We start from the raw sequence: 18268 nt of genomic DNA, 5'->3' as shown, positions 1-18268 counted from the left end.
TGCCTCTACAAACACCTCTGGAAATTAAGAAAACCACCACCCCCTGCTTGAATTCCTCTCAAGCTTTAAGATTGTACTGCTTTAGCTCTAAGAAAGAATGCTGTAGTGTTTTTTTAATAAAGATGACAAGATATAACTTGAAAGGGTGAAATCTAGATTTATTGAAATACAGACATTATTTTCCCCTTGAGATGCTGTAAAAAATAAATATGAAGGATTACATGACAAATGAAAAGATGTTTTGAAAAGGTTAGTCACCTATTTGATTTATAAACAGGATATGTTAATGTACATTTATAAACAGCTTATGTTAATATTCTCAAACATTTTGTGAAGAGTCAAAGTATTAAAGATCACAACCCCCTCAGGTTCCAAAAGAACAAAGAGTAGCTTTGATTTTGCTAAAGTTCTCTTATGGTGGGAGTGTATGGACATGCTAAGAAATAAGACATCCCTCACAAATAAGCGAAGTAAAGAACATTCCTGAAAACAGCCTTTGCCCTCATTAATTTAAAAACTTGACAATTGAAAATTTATATACAAAAATGTGCTGTAGACAAGTTACAGTAAAACTAATATTTCCTGATCCAGTATGACAAGTAAGGCTCACTCACCAAACTCGTTACAGTACCCAGACCATTTGAAATTGCTGATAAAAATCTCCCTTCTGTGTAGGGGCATTTTTGACCATGAGCATTTGTTTTACCTTTGTCAATCCCTGTCCAAAAGGATGCAGCCGTGCCAGCAGTTTGTGTCAAGAAGCCCTTAGGTTGCATCTGCCTTCTCTGAGCAGCAGAGAAGTGTTTCTCCTGTAGCTCTAAGACCAGCTGAGGATGCTCCTGGTGTTACATTGCTGTGCACTTCCGTGGAGAGGTGGAGTCTGCATTTGCTTTTTTCCGGATACTTTCTGTAAGAGAGAATGATCTGCTGCACAGAAAAATAAAGCCATGGCAGGATCTGTTCATTTTCAAACTTAAGAGAAAGAGGTTGCATGCAATGGAAGCAAGGGGGCAGAGCAGGTGCTTTCAGCTCATGTGAGTTGGCTTCATTAAGTTTTCCTCTGTGTACGTTGTCTAAGCACAGAGTTTGGGTAAATTAATTCAACTAATGCTCAGTGTGCATTGAAGGAAGACAAAAGTATTACCTGCTAAACCTCTTCTCCCAATCCCCACCAGGCCTTCATACAGTCCCTTGATTGGATTTTCTCCTGCAGTGATCACACCATGGAGCCAGATCAGCAACATTCTGTGGCCATGTTCCCTGTAGCTTTTAGTGCCTGGCAGGATCAAACCACAGATGAAATCACACTCTCAGAGCAGATTTCTGCCCTGGTGGGTTTGCACACCCCTCCTTCCTCTCTGGATTTCACTAGGAGGCTGTAAAGCAAAGTTTTAATTCCTGGTTGTGATGTGATTGCTGGATTTGTGTGGAACTTAATGGAGTGGCTATGGCTGAGCTGGGGTTTGTTGCACAGCCCTTCATGGCAATAGAGTCTCTGCCTTCAGAGCACAGCTTGGCCCCTTGCTCACATCATCCATACTACAGAGTTCTTGCAGTAGCCAAATTAGCAATGATCTGTTTCTAACCCTCAGACCCTGCTTCTGCTAATGTATTTCTTAAATGCTAAAGAATTCACTTCACTGCCTTCTTGCTACTCAAAAGAAAAAAACCAGCAAGTTTCTTCTGTTCTATAGAACAAGAATTGTAGCGAGAACTCGCAGGCCTGCCAAATGTCTCATAAGGAGCGAGCAAAGAACCACTAATTCCCCTGCTTGTGTGCTTTATTCCTAGACAAATTACAGTGTGTAGTTAATTCCACATTCAGTAAAACCAGAATTTTTAACCTAATCCTTTGGTTGCTTCAAATAAACCAACTGGTTTTCTTCATTCTTTGCTCTTTACTGCAGCTTTATCTCCTAGAACCAAAATCCAAGGCAAGAAAGGAAGCTTTTTAATACCTGTCCACTGTTGCTCAATGGCCCTAATATGGTCATCTGTGAATTTCCAGTAATGTGCCAGCTTCTTCCATTCCCCGGGTTTGAGGTACTTAGTGGCTAATCTCCACATGACTGAGCGAATGTGCTGTGTTTCCAGCCTGTGATCCTGCTTAAAGGTCAAGTGCTTTGCCACCCACGAGCCAGAGCCGCTGTTCAGGTTGTCCTGCAAAGCCAGAACAGGGGAGTCAGATGTGGTTCTGCAGCCTCCCACATCCTCAGCTCTGTGGTCCCTGTGAGTCCCTTCTGGGACAGCTCATTTTTTTTATTCTCTTTATTCTCATTTCACTCTGTGCTCATCAGGGTTAAAACGCTGTTAATGGCCACTTCCCTGTGGAAGCCCATTTGGATCACGATTTGAATTTCCACACTGCCTTTTATCTGGGGTTTGGGGCAGAATCATTCAATTAAATCTGCTTCCCTGCAACATCAGCTCCGCTCGTGCTCACAGCGCTTACACGCCAGGCTGCAGAGGCTGCATGACATTCTCTAGGGCTGCATGGGAAGCCAATGCAAAGGCCTGATACACTGAGAACCACTCCCAAAGCTGCACCTGAGCCACAGGCACATGCCCTCCTTTCCTTCCTTTTCTTCCCCTTCTAGAGATCTGCTATAGGAAGACAACCAAAATCTTAAGAATGTGCAAGGGATGCAACATTAGTCTGTACTTTCAGCTCATTCTGCTCAGCTTGGTTTGGGCACAGGCTTGGGGTAAGAAGGGTTTCAGAGGGGAGACTGGGGCTGAGAGGCTGCACTTTGAGGGAGAAATTGGTTGTATGACTCCAACCAGAGCTGTCTCCTTCCACTGCTGAAAAACTCTCAAAATCCCATTTTGGTGACCTGAGGCCAAGCATTTTCCCACTCAGGGCATTGACAGTTTCTCCTTCTGGGAAGAGGAATTAGTTCTGTCCCTTTGGGAGCAGCTGTTAATTTTTGGAAACCCCTATTCCCATCAGTGCTGCCTAGTATTTCTAATAAGAGAGGCCTTTTTAAATAAGGAAAGCCTTAATTAGATGCTGTTGGCATGGTGAGGACTTCTGTTTTTCTTAAGGGGATGAAAATAGAGGTCAGGCTGTCATGGGATGTCCTGTATTTCTTTTTCTTTGGCAGCTGGTATGTGAAGTCTCAAGGGACAGGAGAAAGCAGAGGAGCTGTTGTGTAAGCTGCTCACCTTCTCCCATTTGTAAAACCGATCAGCTTTGATAATCATGTCCACCAAGATGATGTGATTGCCTCGGGCAGCAACATCCAGAGATGTTTTCCCTTGCTGAAATTAGAAAGGGAAAATGAGCTGGAAAAGACTTTGCACCATTGATGCATGGACAATCTCCATGCCCAGCCAGCATCTGCAGCAGCAGGCACATGAACTATTGAGTAATGCACCCAGCCAGGACCTGTTCTCCACCTGTGAACACTTCAGATGTGAGCTGGTGTCAAGCTCCTGCATTCAGGACACAGGGAGTGGTTTTCCAGGCTCTGCAGCATCTCCTCTGTTGCTACAAGGGATCTGCCTGTTTTGCAGGAGCCACTGGAAAAGTTTTCTTCAAACCACTGGCATGACAGCAACCATCAGAGGACCATCTTAGCTCTGCAGTCCAAAGTATTTCATAGCCTTTTGCACAGCAGGTTTGCTGACACATGAAACCAAAGTGATTTATACAACCTCATTAACTTTATAGGCTCCAGATACACATGATTAGAAATGGTCTCCTAGGAGAAGCACAGGCTGATGGGCTATGAAAATGTGACTATGTTCCTTTCATGAATATGATTTTGGTTTGGGCAGGGGGAGATTTGTAATTCTATCTAAAATCAGAAGGCAGAAATGAACAAGATTTGAAAGTTGCATGAAGGAAAGCAAGCCAGCCCAGACACCAGGCATAAAAGGAAGAACAGTTCTAGCCTCAGATGTGAGCAGAAACCAAATTTCATACAGAAAAGTGTGAATGGGTTCCCTGTGCTGAGTGTCACTGCAGTTCCACAGAGTGCTGAAAGGTGACAAGCATTCACCACAACTGAAGGCCAGTTCAGCCAGGTGGCCTCAGGTCTGCACTTGCTCTAACCCACTGGAAATGGCAAACACTATTTTAATCCCTGCCCAAGGCCCTCCAGCATTTTTTGGGCACATACTACATTTTCAGGCCTCTTGCAATTCATTCTGTTGGCTTTATTAGATGGCAAATGCCCCAGAACTGTGCCAGATCTATACCAAACAGATAATTTCAACCTATCAGAACATGCATGCAGTAATTTTTCAGGTATATTACCTATCATTATTTGAGGAAATCTTTGATATTAGTGTTTATGATAGTACAAATAGAAGGAACTACAACAACTTTGAGAAGGAAAGTGTTGCTCATTGTGTTATGTATTTTTTACCTAAGAACCTGTCACTTCTTTCCTGGAAAACATATCAAAATAACCTACTCAGCTGTGTTTTAAGGGCTTATCCCTGGAAATATCCAAATTTCAATATTACTAGCCTTCCTTGAAAATGATGAAAGACATTAGCAAAGATTATCTGTGTGTATTTTCCCACCAAACTCCCACAGAATGTGTTTCACCCATGGAGACCTTTACCTTGTCAGTTAGCTTCAGATTAACTCCTGCAATGAGAATCATCTCAGCAATGTCCTGCCTGCCGTGCTCTGCAGCGATGTGGAGTGAGGTCTGCTGCCTCTGCAGAAGGAGGGAGAAAGGACTACACTTCAGAGAATGACAAGTGTGAGGATGGAAGGACAGAACACTACCAGGAGGAGCCTTAGGACTGTTTAATGGAAACCAGTAAAATTGAACATAAAATGTGTCAATTTTATAGTATCATCAGGAGAGAACATCACTACAAGTATGAAGATTAATTGAAACAAGCCACACACAGCCTCTCATTCAGAAAATTACAGTCTAGTGAGACAACCAGCTACCTCCAGGCTTGCTTCCTATTCTCAGCCCTCCAAACACTTTGCAGAATATCTTGCATCTTGAAATTTCTCCTACCTGCTTCCAGCAAGGAAGAGAGGGCTTGATTATGCAGTGTTGCAGGGGACATAGCACAGCCCTCATGTTGAGTACCATCAAGCAATTACCTCACTGCAACACTTAAAATCATTTCACAGGTTTCACATTTCCTAAGATGCACTTCCAGGTTCTCCACATTTTAAAGTACCCCTCTTTAATCCTGTCCCCAAGGTGATAAAATCCCCCATGAAAATGGTTCACATTTCAAACACAAAGAACAGGAGCTGCAGTCTTACATTATCTGGAATGTCAAGGTCACATTCTGCACTGATGAAGAGCTTCACCATGGCTGGGAAGTTCTGCAGGACTGCAATGTGTGTTGCTGATGCATTTTGCTGTGGAAAGAAGATCCTGCACTTAGGGAGAGCTTAGCTCATAGCACTGAAAGGACCACGCTGTGCCCAGCACATTCTGTTCTATCAAAGCTGCCAGTCTGCACTGGGGGCTGATGGGGATACTGCAGCACTGGTCCAGAGCTGCTTTGTGCTCTTGAGCAGCTCCACAAACTGGTTTTACCTTTTTATTAGTGGTGAGAACATTGAGAGGAACTCACATGATTGAGAGCATCCGTGTGGATTCCTGCACCCATAAGGATCCTGGCTATCTCCTCATAGCCATGCAGTGCTGCATAATGAAGGCAGTTCATCTTTTTCTGAGAGGGAAGTCAGAAGAGAGGAGTGTTACTCAGGGATTCTTCCCAGAGGCTGTAGTTGTTACAAACCACCCACAAAGTGCTCCCTGCTCCCTCCTGCAAGAGTCCTATGGCCCAGTAATGACAAATTAATGGAGATTGTTAACAACCAAACCAGTCCCAGAGCGCTTCACCTGCCTCTTTGTATAAAACCACGTTTACCTTCCTCTAAACTCCCTGTGCTATTCCTGAATGCAGGGATCCACATGACCTCTCTCTGTAGTGGGAGATGGGAAGCCACAGGTCTGGGCATAAATCCACCAAGTAGGGTTTGGGAATGGAATCACCTCCATGGAGCTTACCTGGGTTTGGGCATTGACATCAGCACCTGCTTCCATGAGCAGCTTCACACAGTGGCTGTGTCCTCCCTCAGCAGCCAGGTGCAGAGCTGTGAGTCCTTCCTGCATGAGGCAAGAAAGGACACAAGGAATACTTCTGTGGACAAGGCTGAGACAGAGCAGCAGAACGAGCCAGACTCTACCCCATCTTCTGAATCCATGACATGTTACAGTACTAGTTCTGAGGGCCAGGGATCTCCAGTTGATACAAAAATACAGGACACAATTATCTGCCCTGGACATACCAGAGTACTGCTATGTCCTGAATGTCACTGGCTGTGGGCCACAAGACAGACATCGTGTTCACCATCTTTCCTCCCCTCCAGCCCATCAATAAACCAAAAAGGATTTCACATGGACAGTGAAGACAAACCATTTTCCTGGAATAGTCCAGAGACAGAACTGGAAACCTGTGACCCTCTATCACTGGTTTTCCCTTCTGAGGGTTGCAGCTCACTTCATTACAAGAAAACAGAAGCAAGCAAGCAGAATTCCTAAGTGATTTAATCTGGTTTTATTATTGCTCTTTGCACAAGGGGCAGGAGTAGACAAATGCTGCCAGTTACCACAGAAGGTGGCTCCCCCTTTCCTTCAGATCTTAATCACAATCAAATACACTTTTCAAAGACAGTAACCAAATAAAACTAAAAAAAATGCTGATAAACTTAATTGAGAGTGTGCCCTGGAATAAATAATAGTGATACTAAACCAATATTTGCTATCTAAGTCATTAACTGTGTTCCAGCCACATCATTTGCCAGAGCAGATCTGTCAAAAGAGAGATCTCAAACAGAAGGTCCATATGTTTAGTGACTAAGTCAATATGTTAAAGCACGGTGAAGTTTAGTTTAAAACACACTCAATAACCATTTAGGCACTTGAATGTGCAAGGGTCAGGGAGAGAAGGGAGATTAAATGGAGTGATAAGGTAGGTGAGCAGGAAGAAAAGGCAACACTTTAAAGCTGGAAATTGGTCCAAGACGGATGTCAACTTTCACTAATACTCTGCAAGTGTGACCTGCCTTTACCCACACAGGCTTTAGATAAAATCAGCTATTTTCTAGGCCTCTCCTGTCAATACTGGCTTTTCAGCCTGATGACTGTGGCAGGAGAGTATTTCTGGGGAGGAAAGGGCAAAACTGATGTGGTTTTGACTTAATTTAAGTGTACTTACCGAGTTTTTTTCATCAAGGTCCACTTTGACATCTATAATCTTCTCCAGCACAGAGAGATGTCCATTTTTAGCAGCTAAATGCAATGCTGTATTTTCTTCCTGAAAGTAAACATTACTCCATAAACATATGTCTCACAGGACTGAGTGTTCATATACCACAACCTTGCAGAGTATATCCAGTATGTCTGAAAAGGAGGTTGTAACCAGTAGCACAAATATGAAGCAATCTTCCTACAGTTGCAGAAGCGAGGGAAGAAACCCTCCTACCTTCAACTGGAGCATGGTCCACCAGGCTTGGTGTGTATCCTGCCTGAAAAGCCCTGGAGAGAAATCATGAACTAAGCAAGAAAATGGCTTGAAATGAATAGGGAAGAAAAACCCTGACATACCACAGCCATAGTAACAACCTCATTTGGTATTCTGTTCCCTGGTTTTCACATCCCCTAATCCTTGCACTTCACCTCCCTTGCATGTGGTTTTGTGCCTGTACCTTGTCTTTGGCACTGTGAGAACAACCCAGTCGAATGAGGAACTCCACCACCTCCAGCTGCCCGTACTCTGCGGCCAGGTGAAACGCTGTCCTGTCCATCTTTGAAAGGAAACAGAGAAACACAATCCATAAGGCTCAGAAAGCACATGATGAGATCATCTGCTGCAAGAAGCTTGACCAGAGCCAGAATCCCCATCATCCCTAAGCTCACTCTGCAGGAAGACTTCTGGAGTACCATCTGACTCTGATTCTCTTCCCAAGACCAAGGGCAACATTCCTGCTAAGCTCAGCAGAGCAACACCAGACTTCATGAAACAAAGCTGTGAAAAGCCTTCCTACCTTGTCTGTCTCATCCACACACACGTCCTCCAAGTTCTCCATGATGAACTCTATGACCTGGATGTGTCCCCTCTGAGCTGCACAGTGAAGCACATTCCTGCCATTCTGGAGAGGAGACAAAGGACTGCTCATTAATGAGTTCAATACTGTGGGACAGTCAGTCTCTTTTGGCAACCTGTTCCTGTTAGCAAAAGGCCATTTCATCCCTCCCTGCACCTCTAGGGCTAAACTTCCTTGTGCTGTAGACAGCAAGTTATGACTGAAATACCTTTTCCCAGACAAGGTCTGTTTTAGAATACAAGGACTGCTGATTCACTAAACCCATTTCCCATTTCTTTAACAGCTTCCACATCAGCACTGCACAAACATGAGGTAAGGAAGCTGTGTGCCTCCCTCCTGAGCTCCAATTATTACACCTGCTTCAGGGATAAGTCAGAATGCAGATGGCAGTCCCCAGAGCAGATGCTGTCACACATGACTGAGCCCACAGGTAAACCTCTCTCTGTCCCCCAACACTGTCTAGAGCCAAGTGATGGATCCACATGGGGAGACCCTCACCCTATTGACACGGTTAATCTTGGCCCCAGCATTGACAAGGATCTGCAGGACTCGGAGGTGGCCAAACCAGGCAGACAGGAGAAGTGCATTCATTCCAAACTGGGCAAAAAAGAAGAAAGATACTTACAGTTAAACTGCAGACACCACCATCCTCACCCTGGAGGGAAGCTGTCCTCTTAGCTTAATTAATTTTTCCAAATCTATTTGTTTCTTACTGGTATATTTTTTAGTTGCACTTTCTCCAATTACTATTATCCCTGTTACACAGCAACTGAGCAGAGATGTGCTTCTTCGCAGCTACTACCTATTTATTGGTGTGTATTAGCCTGGCTGTATGGGGCAGAGAAAACTTGTTGGCTGTCACTGTCATCCCACAAGCCCCATCAACACAATGAGAAGAAGCCAAGCATCCCCGTGCTCTATGGAAAACTTCACAGATTCTACCAGCCTACACTGTGCATGCAAGGAAAAGGCCAAAATACAGAGCACAGACACATGTGCCAACAAAGTTTGTTCCAGCCCCTCGCTCAGCAGGTGCAGCGTGCCACCCTGTGCCACCCACCCAGGGCTAAGGTGCAGTCTGTAACTGCACCCAGTCCCTGGTGCTGCCCCAGCACCGAACACATCTGCAGCACATGCAAGGGAGAGTCGCCTCTGTACACTGTCTTCATCATCCACGGGGACATCGTGATCCAGGAGCAGTCGCACAGCATCCACGCTCCCTGCTCCTGCAGCCCAGTGCAGGGCAGTCCGGTCTGTCTGGAAGGGAAGGACAGAGGCAGGGAAGGCTGATGTAAGTAGAGTGTGTGTATCCAAGAGCCTTTCTGAAGGCCAAAATATCCTTAGCCATCTACGGAGCCAGAATTTCTTGCACTGTGCAGAGTTTGCTTTGGACACAGCCCTCTGTCTTTGTTCTCCTGTCAGGCAGACAGGTTTTAGTCACCTTCTATTCAGGAACTGCAGTTCTGGACTATATTGATAGCACAGAGTTAAGAACATTGCTGACCATAAATGGACAGAAACACTAGGGATAGGTGCAATCCTGTATCTCCATGAACCTACTAGTTAACAAGGAAAGACCTGCACCAGAAACAAGAGTTTGTCCCAAGTCTTACTGTACAGAGAAAGCAAAATCAAAGCCTTTCATGGCCATCATATCTATCTGGCACTTGCAGCTTTCCAGTGTGACCAGGATGATAGTCCTGGGGGTCTCAGTGTGTTGTGAAAACTTCTTGGTTGCCACAGGCCCTATTTGGCACTGGGTGTTGTATTTTAAAGCTTTGACAAATTAAGTAGTTAATGAGACGAGTAGTGTTAAGGAGCTGCAGTTCTGAAACACGCCCTAAGCACTTCCTGCAGCTTGGAGGTGGAAAAACCCAGGACTTACATTGTTTTTGGCTTTGATGTCAACTCCTCTCCTGATGAGTTCCTCCATCCTGGCTGTATCATTTCGCTTCGCTGCATCATGGAACTCCTTCTCTGACTGAAGCACTGCAGTAGAGCAGAAGAGTGAGCATTAAAACAGTGCTGGCAAGGATCACGGAGCAGCATGCTTCAACAAACCTCCCCTTCATCTCACCATCCCCTGTGGCTTCAAGGAAGGATGACTGCAGGAAAATTCTTCCAGCAAGAATCCCAGCCCTACAGATGTTGGCATGTTTGCTGGATTTATATTCTACCACTGTCTCTCCTTCCCTGACTACCCCTGTGCTGCATCAGTACTCTTCCAGTCCTACCCACTTCTCTTCTAATTCAATGTCTCTGTGCATGGATTTGCTCCAGCTGCAAAACCTATTGATCCATGAGGTCCAGATCCTCTGGGCACCCTCTGAGGCCCAGAGTCAGTGTGAAGGCTCAGAGATGACACAGACCCTTTCCTCCATCCTTCCACCTACATCCCACTACTCTACAAGGAGGCCTTTACACATGGTCCCCCTCCAGGCAACCTGAACCAGCCAAGCAGCACAAAACTGCCAGCCTGGCCTGTGATTAGTGTTGCATCTCTTAATAAACCATGGCAGTTCTGCACATAATTTACCATGACTGGCAGAATTTGTCCTGCACAGTTAGGCACAATTTAAGAATGTTTACTCTCCATGCTGGGCCTTGCCCGAGCAATCTTCTCCTTGATCGAATAAACCTTTCTGCCAAGAAACAAGAGCAAGGCTGTGACTGCCACAGCCCAACAGGGAGGCTCTGAAGGCTTTTGGCAAGGCTGGTGTCAGCATTTGTTGGACTCAGTCTCTGTCCTAGTGCTTTTGGGGAATTCTTTCAAGAAGTGCTTGAGTCAGACCCTTGGCCTGTCACATCCCACTGGAGAGCTGGCCCAGATGCTCTGCTCTCTTCTACACTTCTGCAGAGCCCAGGCTGCAGTCTGAGGAGCTCAATGCAACTTCAGTTTGTTCCAACATATCAACTGCATACTAACCACATGCCATACAAAAGGCATCAAAACATATTACTGTTCCCACTCATGCTGAGGGAGACAAACAGGGTACTTGCTGACTAAATAGCATTGTTAATCTCCTCAGAGGGCTCAGAAGAAAGGCATCCCTACCGTGGACTCTTAGAGCAACAGAGGTATAATCTCATCCTGCAGTTTCCATTCCCCTTGCCCTCAAACAAAAAAGTTTAGCTCAAGAAAAACACAAATTTTAATGCTAAACAGGATCATTCAATAGTGTGTTTATCCACTTAATACCAGACACGGTCATCTGAGAATGAGTATTCAAGAGTGCTGGACCTGCTGCTACAATGAAGGCAGTAGGATTTGGACACTGATTTCTGCAAGAAATGGGATTTCCTATACTGTATACTAAGACTCTCTTATCACCTTGTCAACAGGATTGCATTTCACCCTGCATGGACCCTTCACTTGAGAGAAAATGTCAAGAGAAGTTGTGAAAAACACATTGAGTTTTTGCTAATTATTAACACCAGTGGCTACACACATACCACCTCCTTGCACATGCTTATCTCCCTTCAGTGGACTAAATCCTATATTTCAATTAAGCAAATTCTGCTGACCCTGCTCTCCAGGTGACAGAAATGTGTTCTTACATTTCATGGTCACACAAAGCATAATTTTCAAGAGATGCCAAACCACCTTAACTATCCTTTGCACTAGCTGTGAAGATGTAGTAACAAATCTGGCATCGCTAAGGCTGTAGAAGCCACAATTCATTTATTTTCAGCAACACATGAGTAACAGTTTGATGGTCTGAGTTTCCTACTTAAGATCCCTAAGCTCTCTAAGTGTAAATGCATTCCTCATCATGGCATGTACCTGTCCAACAGCAACACTTCAGTGGATATTTAGCAGTTTTCATCCTCTTTCAAGCTCAGATTCCAGGGTATTTCACAGCTTACTGAATAGGAATTCAGTTAGTTATCACAAACAGTGTGGAAAACACTTTAAATTATTTACCCTCAGTGCAATGCACCAACTGACAGGCAGTTTATTATGCAAGAGATGTAGAAAAGCAGCGAAGGAGGTGAAAGACATACAAAGAAACGTGCAAAACCCATCCACTGGGCTCTACCTGGGGGCTGCAGGACACAAAGACAATATGGGATGGGAACCGAGGGACCAAGGGGGTCAAAAACCCCAAGTGCGGGGTACCACTGTTATGTGCAGCATCTCAGCGGTGCAGGATGCTTTGGGGCAACAGCAGTCTTGATTCACGGGTAGGTTTATCCACCTGCTTCATTTTCGAACGCATTTTAAGATGTCCGGTTATTTTTTAGGGCATCCCGGCTCTGCCCCTCAGCCCCGCCGGTTCCCGCCCGCCCCCGCCACACGAATCGCCCCTCACGGCGCTGCGACCCTGCCCCGCTGGGGCAGCCCCCGCCTCGGCCCCACTCACGGGTGTCGCCTTCCGACGCCAAATCGTCCCCCATGTCGCGACAGAGCGGCCCCGTCCCCACCGCCTCAGGGCGGGCTGAGGCGCGTCCCCGCCGCCTCAGGGCGGGCTGACAGGCGCGTCCCCGCCTCCTGGCAGGCCACCTCGTCGCAGCGGAGCTGCTCTTTTGCTGCTCTTTAAAGCAAAATATCATAAAACAAGCCCATTTCCCGTCAAACACGGCGTTTTTGGGCCGTTTGGGGAGTACTTGAGCGGGGACATCCAGCTGCCGCCATTTCGGCCCGGTGCCGCCCGCCACCTCCGCGCCGCTCTGCTGAGTGCTGCTGCTTCGAGGTGATGGGTGGTTTAATTTAAAATTAATTTAATTCTGTTTCCAGATCAATTGAGGAGGAGAGGGATTTCTAATCAGCAGGAAATACGGAGGGGTGTTTTTGTTTCTGTTTTCCCCTCAAAGCAGGGCTCAGGGGTTGATATTTCCCGGGAATGAGGTGCTCGTGTTACCACGCATCCCTCAGCAGGTGCAGGAGGGGGAAAAAGGACTTTTCCCTCAGAGTTTTAGTGAATTCTCCAGTTTCAGCGTCTGGTCTGGTTTTATCTTTTAGTTTGTTCCACGTTTTGATAATATGATAAGGAAGAAACCAGAGTGATCTGAGGCTGGGGGGATAATCAGATCTGTTTCTGTGGGTCCCCCACAGTAATCCCCCCCTGTAATACTGCTTCCATCTCTGGGGGTCCCCAACATAAGAAGGACATGGAGCAGCTGGAGGGAGTCCAGAGGAGGCCACAGAAATTCTCCAAGGGTTGGAGCACCTCTGCTCTGAAGCCAGACTGGGAGAGCTGGGGGTGTTCAGCCTGGAGAAGAGACAACTCCGAGGAGACTTTATATGAAACCCCATCCCTGGAAGCATCCAAGGCCAGCTTGAGTGAGGCTGGGATAGTGGAAGGTGTCCCTGCTCATGGAAGGTGGTGGATGATCCTTAAGGTCCCTTGCAGGCCAGACCATTCTGTAATTCTTTGCTGTTGGTCTCAGGATAGGAGAGGTAACATCAGGTTTGTATCCCGTGCCTAGACCATGCTGGCCCACAGATGTGGTCTTTGTCACGACTCCCTGGAGAAGCCCCTCTGGAGAAGTATCTGTGTATCGCTGATTTTGGCTGTGAGCTCACTCTGATGCCTGTCACCACATGAGGGTGCCAGTGCTGTTCACCTGCCACGGCTTCCTGCTCTAGCAATAAAGTCCAGGGCGTAGATGGGTCTGTTCCCTGGGCTCGGGACGGTTTTGGGGTACATCCCGATCTCGGGGACCCTTGTGTGGATCCGTGCTGCTCCTGAGAGAGCGTGGGGCGTTTGGTGTGTTGGGAGATGGGGGGAGACAGGCGATGTCCTGGGGGTAAGCAGATAAGAGCCCCTTTGCTTCTCCAAACATCCCTCTGTGCACGCAGCTATACCAGAACTGTCTTCAAGGCAGGCAGAGGTGGTTTCCATTTCACTGAAACCCATCACCAAGGGTTTCAGTAGCCAAGTGCTTTCTGATACAGCTGGACCACTACAGCATGGCCTGCCCGGCTGTGAAATGAGGAGGTGGACCCTAAGCTCTTGAGCAAATACAGAATGTGTGGAGGTTTATGAAGAGCTGCTGCTCTCAGATACTTGGATTTGTGTTTTCTTTGCCTTTTATTCAAACTGAAGTAAAAAAAAAAAAAAAAAAAAAAAGACACTGTCTCTGGTAGGAAAAGTGAACATAAGGTCTGTCTGGATAAAGGGGAAACCCTTTTGTACAGTAGCTTAGCAGGTGGAACATCCTCCCTGAGGAAAGGGGAAAGCTGGGCTTGATCCTTGTTTCTGCCGGAGGGGAGATGCAAACCTCAGGCCACATAAGACCCCAGAGAGCACAGTAAACAACAGGCTGCAAGCATGTCTGGTGTGGAGAGTTTTTCTTGCTCTTTCCTGTTATTTTAAATAATTAATGATTTGATGGAGCAGGGAGTGGAGAAGGCAGGTGTCCCGTCTCCCCAGAGAGCAGTCTGTGCACCCGGCAAGACAGAGTCTTGCTCTTTCTCGATGAATATTTAAGTGTCCTCAGACAAACTGGAACGGCGCCAGCAGGAATGGCTGAGAAGGGCTGAGCCCTTCCCACTGGGTATCCTAGTGCCTGGGGGCTGGTGAAACAGCCCTGAATAGGGCAGGGAATAATCCCTGCTTGCATGGACTGTGGAGGTACTGTGCATCCCAGCCTTAGGTTGAACCTCTGGCTCTTGCTAGCCTTTTGTTATGCTGTGAAATTTCCTTGGATGGAAAGATGTATGGATTTAACCTGCCACTGTTAATGTCATTGTCTTCCAGAGCTTGAATCAGCCAGGACTCGTCGCTCATGGCTCTCCTGTGGGTTAATGCTGTTCTCGGAGGAGGAATAGCGCAGATGCACTGAGAGTTCGCATCTGTTTGTGAGCTTGGATGCTTCCAGCAGGCAGAAAAAAAAGCAATGTAGGCAGTTCCTTCTGTCCTTCCCAAAATGGTATGTGTTCAGGGGTGGAAGGGACCAAGACTTTCTGCTGATACTAAGTACAGAATGCTGTTACGATTTATTAACGACACTGAATATTCTCCTAGCGATCCATTTATTAGCTAACAGACCTAAAAGAGCTCTTGGATTTTTCCACTAATGTTGTAGCATAAAGAATGACGGGGGAGGTGGTAATTTGAGCCCTTTTTGCAATATGTTCCAGACATTGACCCCATCTTCAGAATGGTGTTAAAATCTTAGACTTTATTTCACTTGAAAAATAATTTTAGCTGAGCCAGCTTTGTGCTCTTTCTCACTTAGAAGTGAAGGTTTCTGTCAGAGAATTTTGTGCTCTTATTTTGCATGCACAATTTTTATGTACTGCTTTAGGATAATCATTATTTTCGATCACATTCAAAAATCATGAGCCAGGCTGCTTAAATTCATGTAATTTTAAAATGTGCCTCTGTTAGCTCCCTGGTTTAGTTGTATACACTGTGATTTTCAAGCCAGTCAGATTTGCAGTTATCCATGTAATACAGCCCACAAACCAGTATGTGTTTATGCAGAAACAGTTGCTTACCTAGAGGTTTAGCAAATTGGACTTTAATTTATAATCTTCCTTTGGAAGCAAAACTGGAAGGTGACTCCTCCTGCCTGCAGCTGCCTGTAGTTTGGGAAGCCAAGCTTCTGCTTCTCTGGAGCTGCCCACAGCAGGGGAGCCTGGCTTGAGGAACGGCCTCATCCTTGGAGGATGGTCTTTTTTGGCATATGCTGCCACAGACAGGAAATTGAATATTGCATGGGAGAGGGGATGACCATGTTCCTCTTTCAGTGCTGATGGATGGACTGTTTTTACATGACAGGGTGTCAAACAGCCCAGTGTGCTGAGATAGCAACCATGGGCTCTGCCTGGCAGCACCTGAACCAGATCTTTGGGCACTGTGGTACACAGCTGCCATGGATGAAGAATTGTATGTTTGTGCTTTTTGACCCTGCTGTGGGTATTCAAAAGGGACCAACCATGCCAGTTCTGTGTTCTTTCAGATATGTCTCATTAGAATGGAATACACGTTATCGCTCTGGGTACATGGCTTCATGTGTGGCTCCAGCTTATTTATTTTTTTGTCTGGGTTTGGCTTTTAGTTGTTCTGTAGACTAGGTTATTTTTGGTGCTTTCTTTGATAACTCTGTTCCTGTGACATGCTGCGGAGCCAGAACTCCTCTGGGAGCATCCCAGAAATGCACACAAACATCAGCCCTGTAGCTTCTAACACTCAACATATGGAGCTTTCAGAAGGCCTGGACACCTAACGGGACTCCACAAACCCACTCTGGAAGCCTGAGAAGGGTTCCAGCAATTTCCTCAAAGGCTGCATTCATTTCCTTGCAAGGCTTCCACAGAGGAACAGCTTGTTAGAGAGACCTGTGGAACTTGGAAGCTTTGCCAGTAATAATTCAAACCCAATTCTGAAGTCAAATATTTAGCTAAACAGAGACTGTCTGATGACTGGGTTAAACACAGGCTGCATCTGAGTGAGCTCAACGTTTCAGGTTTTTGTCAGTGTCCATTTCACGAGCCTGTAATTCCATTTTTCCTGTCTTCCCAGACTCGGCTCATGCTGTGTAGTGTTTCAGACAGCACAGAATGAAGTATTTCAGCAGAGCTGTTGCTCCTAGCTCAGGAAGCAGCCTGAATCACAAAGTGATGTTCTTTGCTTTAGGCTTAGGAATAATCCAGTATTATGGTATTGGGAGGAAATTTTATTAGAGAAACCGAAGCATTTGTTTGTTTGTTGGTAAGAAGTCTCAAGGAACCAGGCAGAGATGTCAGAGAGGGCTGGTGAGTGAGCCTTGCCAGTGTGCTACATGGTGCTGACACAGACAGCCCGGTCCATATTAAGAGCAACTGGAAGTTTGAGCTGGTGATTTGGCACTTCCCTCTCCTGTCACTCTCACTTCCCAAAGCCCATAGGCCTTTAAATCCCTATTAAAGATAAATGATCTTAAGCTTCTATATAGCTTTGAAAGTGAAGCTTACATGTAATTAGCACAACAGGGGTTGTTCCTGACCATCAGGCCACTCCTGTTGATCCCTGACCTCCACATGGAGCTTACAGGCATGAGTCCACTGCATCTTTCAACTTGATATATTCTCCTTTAAGCTGTGGAGAATTTGGCTCACATCTATCTTGCAGGAATACATGAGAGGCAAAAAACCACCTCCCCAGTATCTTTTGTATCTGAATGATACCTTAGAAATAATTGTCAGAGAGAAAACTTGTTATTTCTGTGATGCTTGGCTGAGGGAGGTCTATATGAGCCCACTGTGTTCAGACTTTCTTAGTGCCTGAGTACTAGGTTTGACCAGTAGCTGGGAGATTAGTGGTTTGACAGTCTGTGTCTCATGGTGGTGATCAGGTTGCAGTGGTCATTCTGTCTGTGCTTTGAACTGTTTGCCTTACTGGAATCATGGAACCTGGTCTTTCAAAGACAGGAATGTAACAGTAGTATGGTCTTAAAACATCTTGTTGTGTGACCAAAAACAAATGTAGCAGGAAAGGATCTAAAGGGAGAATATTCTTTCTTGAATTTAAGAAGAGAAATGTGATGGAGCTGGAGTCACTGCCGTCCCTGGTTTGAATGTGATGGTCAACTGAGCAAATGTTTGGTTATGGGCAGTGGGAACGGCTGCCTCGTATAAACCAAGCAATAATCAGGACACTGAATTCTAATCCCCTCACTGACATGCCTGCAGGCAATGTTTTTATTCTCACTTTACTGCATGTGTAAAAAGAGGGAAGGTCCTCTTCTTCCTGGGCCTCTGAGGATTGTCTGGCTTCTAAAGGCAATCTCTCCCTGTTGTTTTCAAGACAAAAGTGCAGCTGAAATGTAGGATCTTTTAACCATAAACCCAAAGTGCTGAAACCTACTTCCAGAGGCACAGCCCTGAGCTGCTATTATGCCACACTGAAGGACTCAGTGCAAAACTTGAAGTGAAACAGAAAATTGTGTTTGAGGATTTAATAAAAGCTAAGTGGAAGCAAAGGGTTGCTCAGTGATACCATCACTCCCTTCTAATCTGACCCCATGGAAAATCATGGAGTCCAACAGGAGCAGGCAAGCACAGTGCAGCTTTGGAAATGTTTCATTTCTGTCTCTCAGCAATTTTCTTCCAGAGCCCAAAACATCTGTCTCTGCCTCCAGCCTCATGCAAGTGCACCGAGAGAATTTTGTTCCAAGCCTAATGAGTAATTTTATGGTCTTGGAATTGGAGGCAGGGGGAGGGGCCTGGGACAGCAG

At 45.8% G+C, this 18268-nt stretch overlaps 1 protein-coding gene across 3 annotated transcripts; it reads right to left on the bottom strand.

The window, feature by feature from the left end:
- Window positions 1-137: 137 nt before the first annotated feature.
- Window positions 138-12741, bottom strand: ANKDD1A (ankyrin repeat and death domain containing 1A). 3 transcript variants are annotated; one of them, XM_015638837.2, is made up of 15 exons: window positions 12466-12741; window positions 9987-10090; window positions 9260-9358; window positions 8600-8698; window positions 8042-8146; window positions 7703-7801; window positions 7213-7311; window positions 6003-6101; window positions 5563-5661; window positions 5246-5344; window positions 4575-4673; window positions 3166-3261; window positions 1959-2160; window positions 1145-1276; window positions 138-907 (listed from the first exon to the last, which is right to left on the bottom strand). In XM_015638837.2, exons 1-15 carry the CDS (start codon window positions 12653-12655, stop codon window positions 846-848), a joined length of 1683 nt encoding a protein of 560 aa, XP_015494323.1. In that variant the 5' UTR covers window positions 12656-12741; the 3' UTR covers window positions 138-845. The 3 variants fall into 3 exon arrangements, with proteins under 3 accessions (XP_015494323.1, XP_033372816.1, XP_033372817.1); XM_033516925.1 differs by having other exon boundaries at window positions 1145-1207; XM_033516926.1 differs by lacking the exon at window positions 12466-12741 and adding an exon at window positions 11886-12314.
- Window positions 12742-18268: the final 5527 nt, after the last annotated feature.

This window comes from Parus major, chromosome 10, assembly GCF_001522545.3.
Source record: "Parus major isolate Abel chromosome 10, Parus_major1.1, whole genome shotgun sequence".
Classification (NCBI taxonomy): domain Eukaryota; kingdom Metazoa; phylum Chordata; class Aves; order Passeriformes; family Paridae; genus Parus; species Parus major.
The sequence above is the reverse complement of the archived record's forward strand: the minus strand, read 5'-3'. Positions and strand labels throughout refer to the sequence as shown.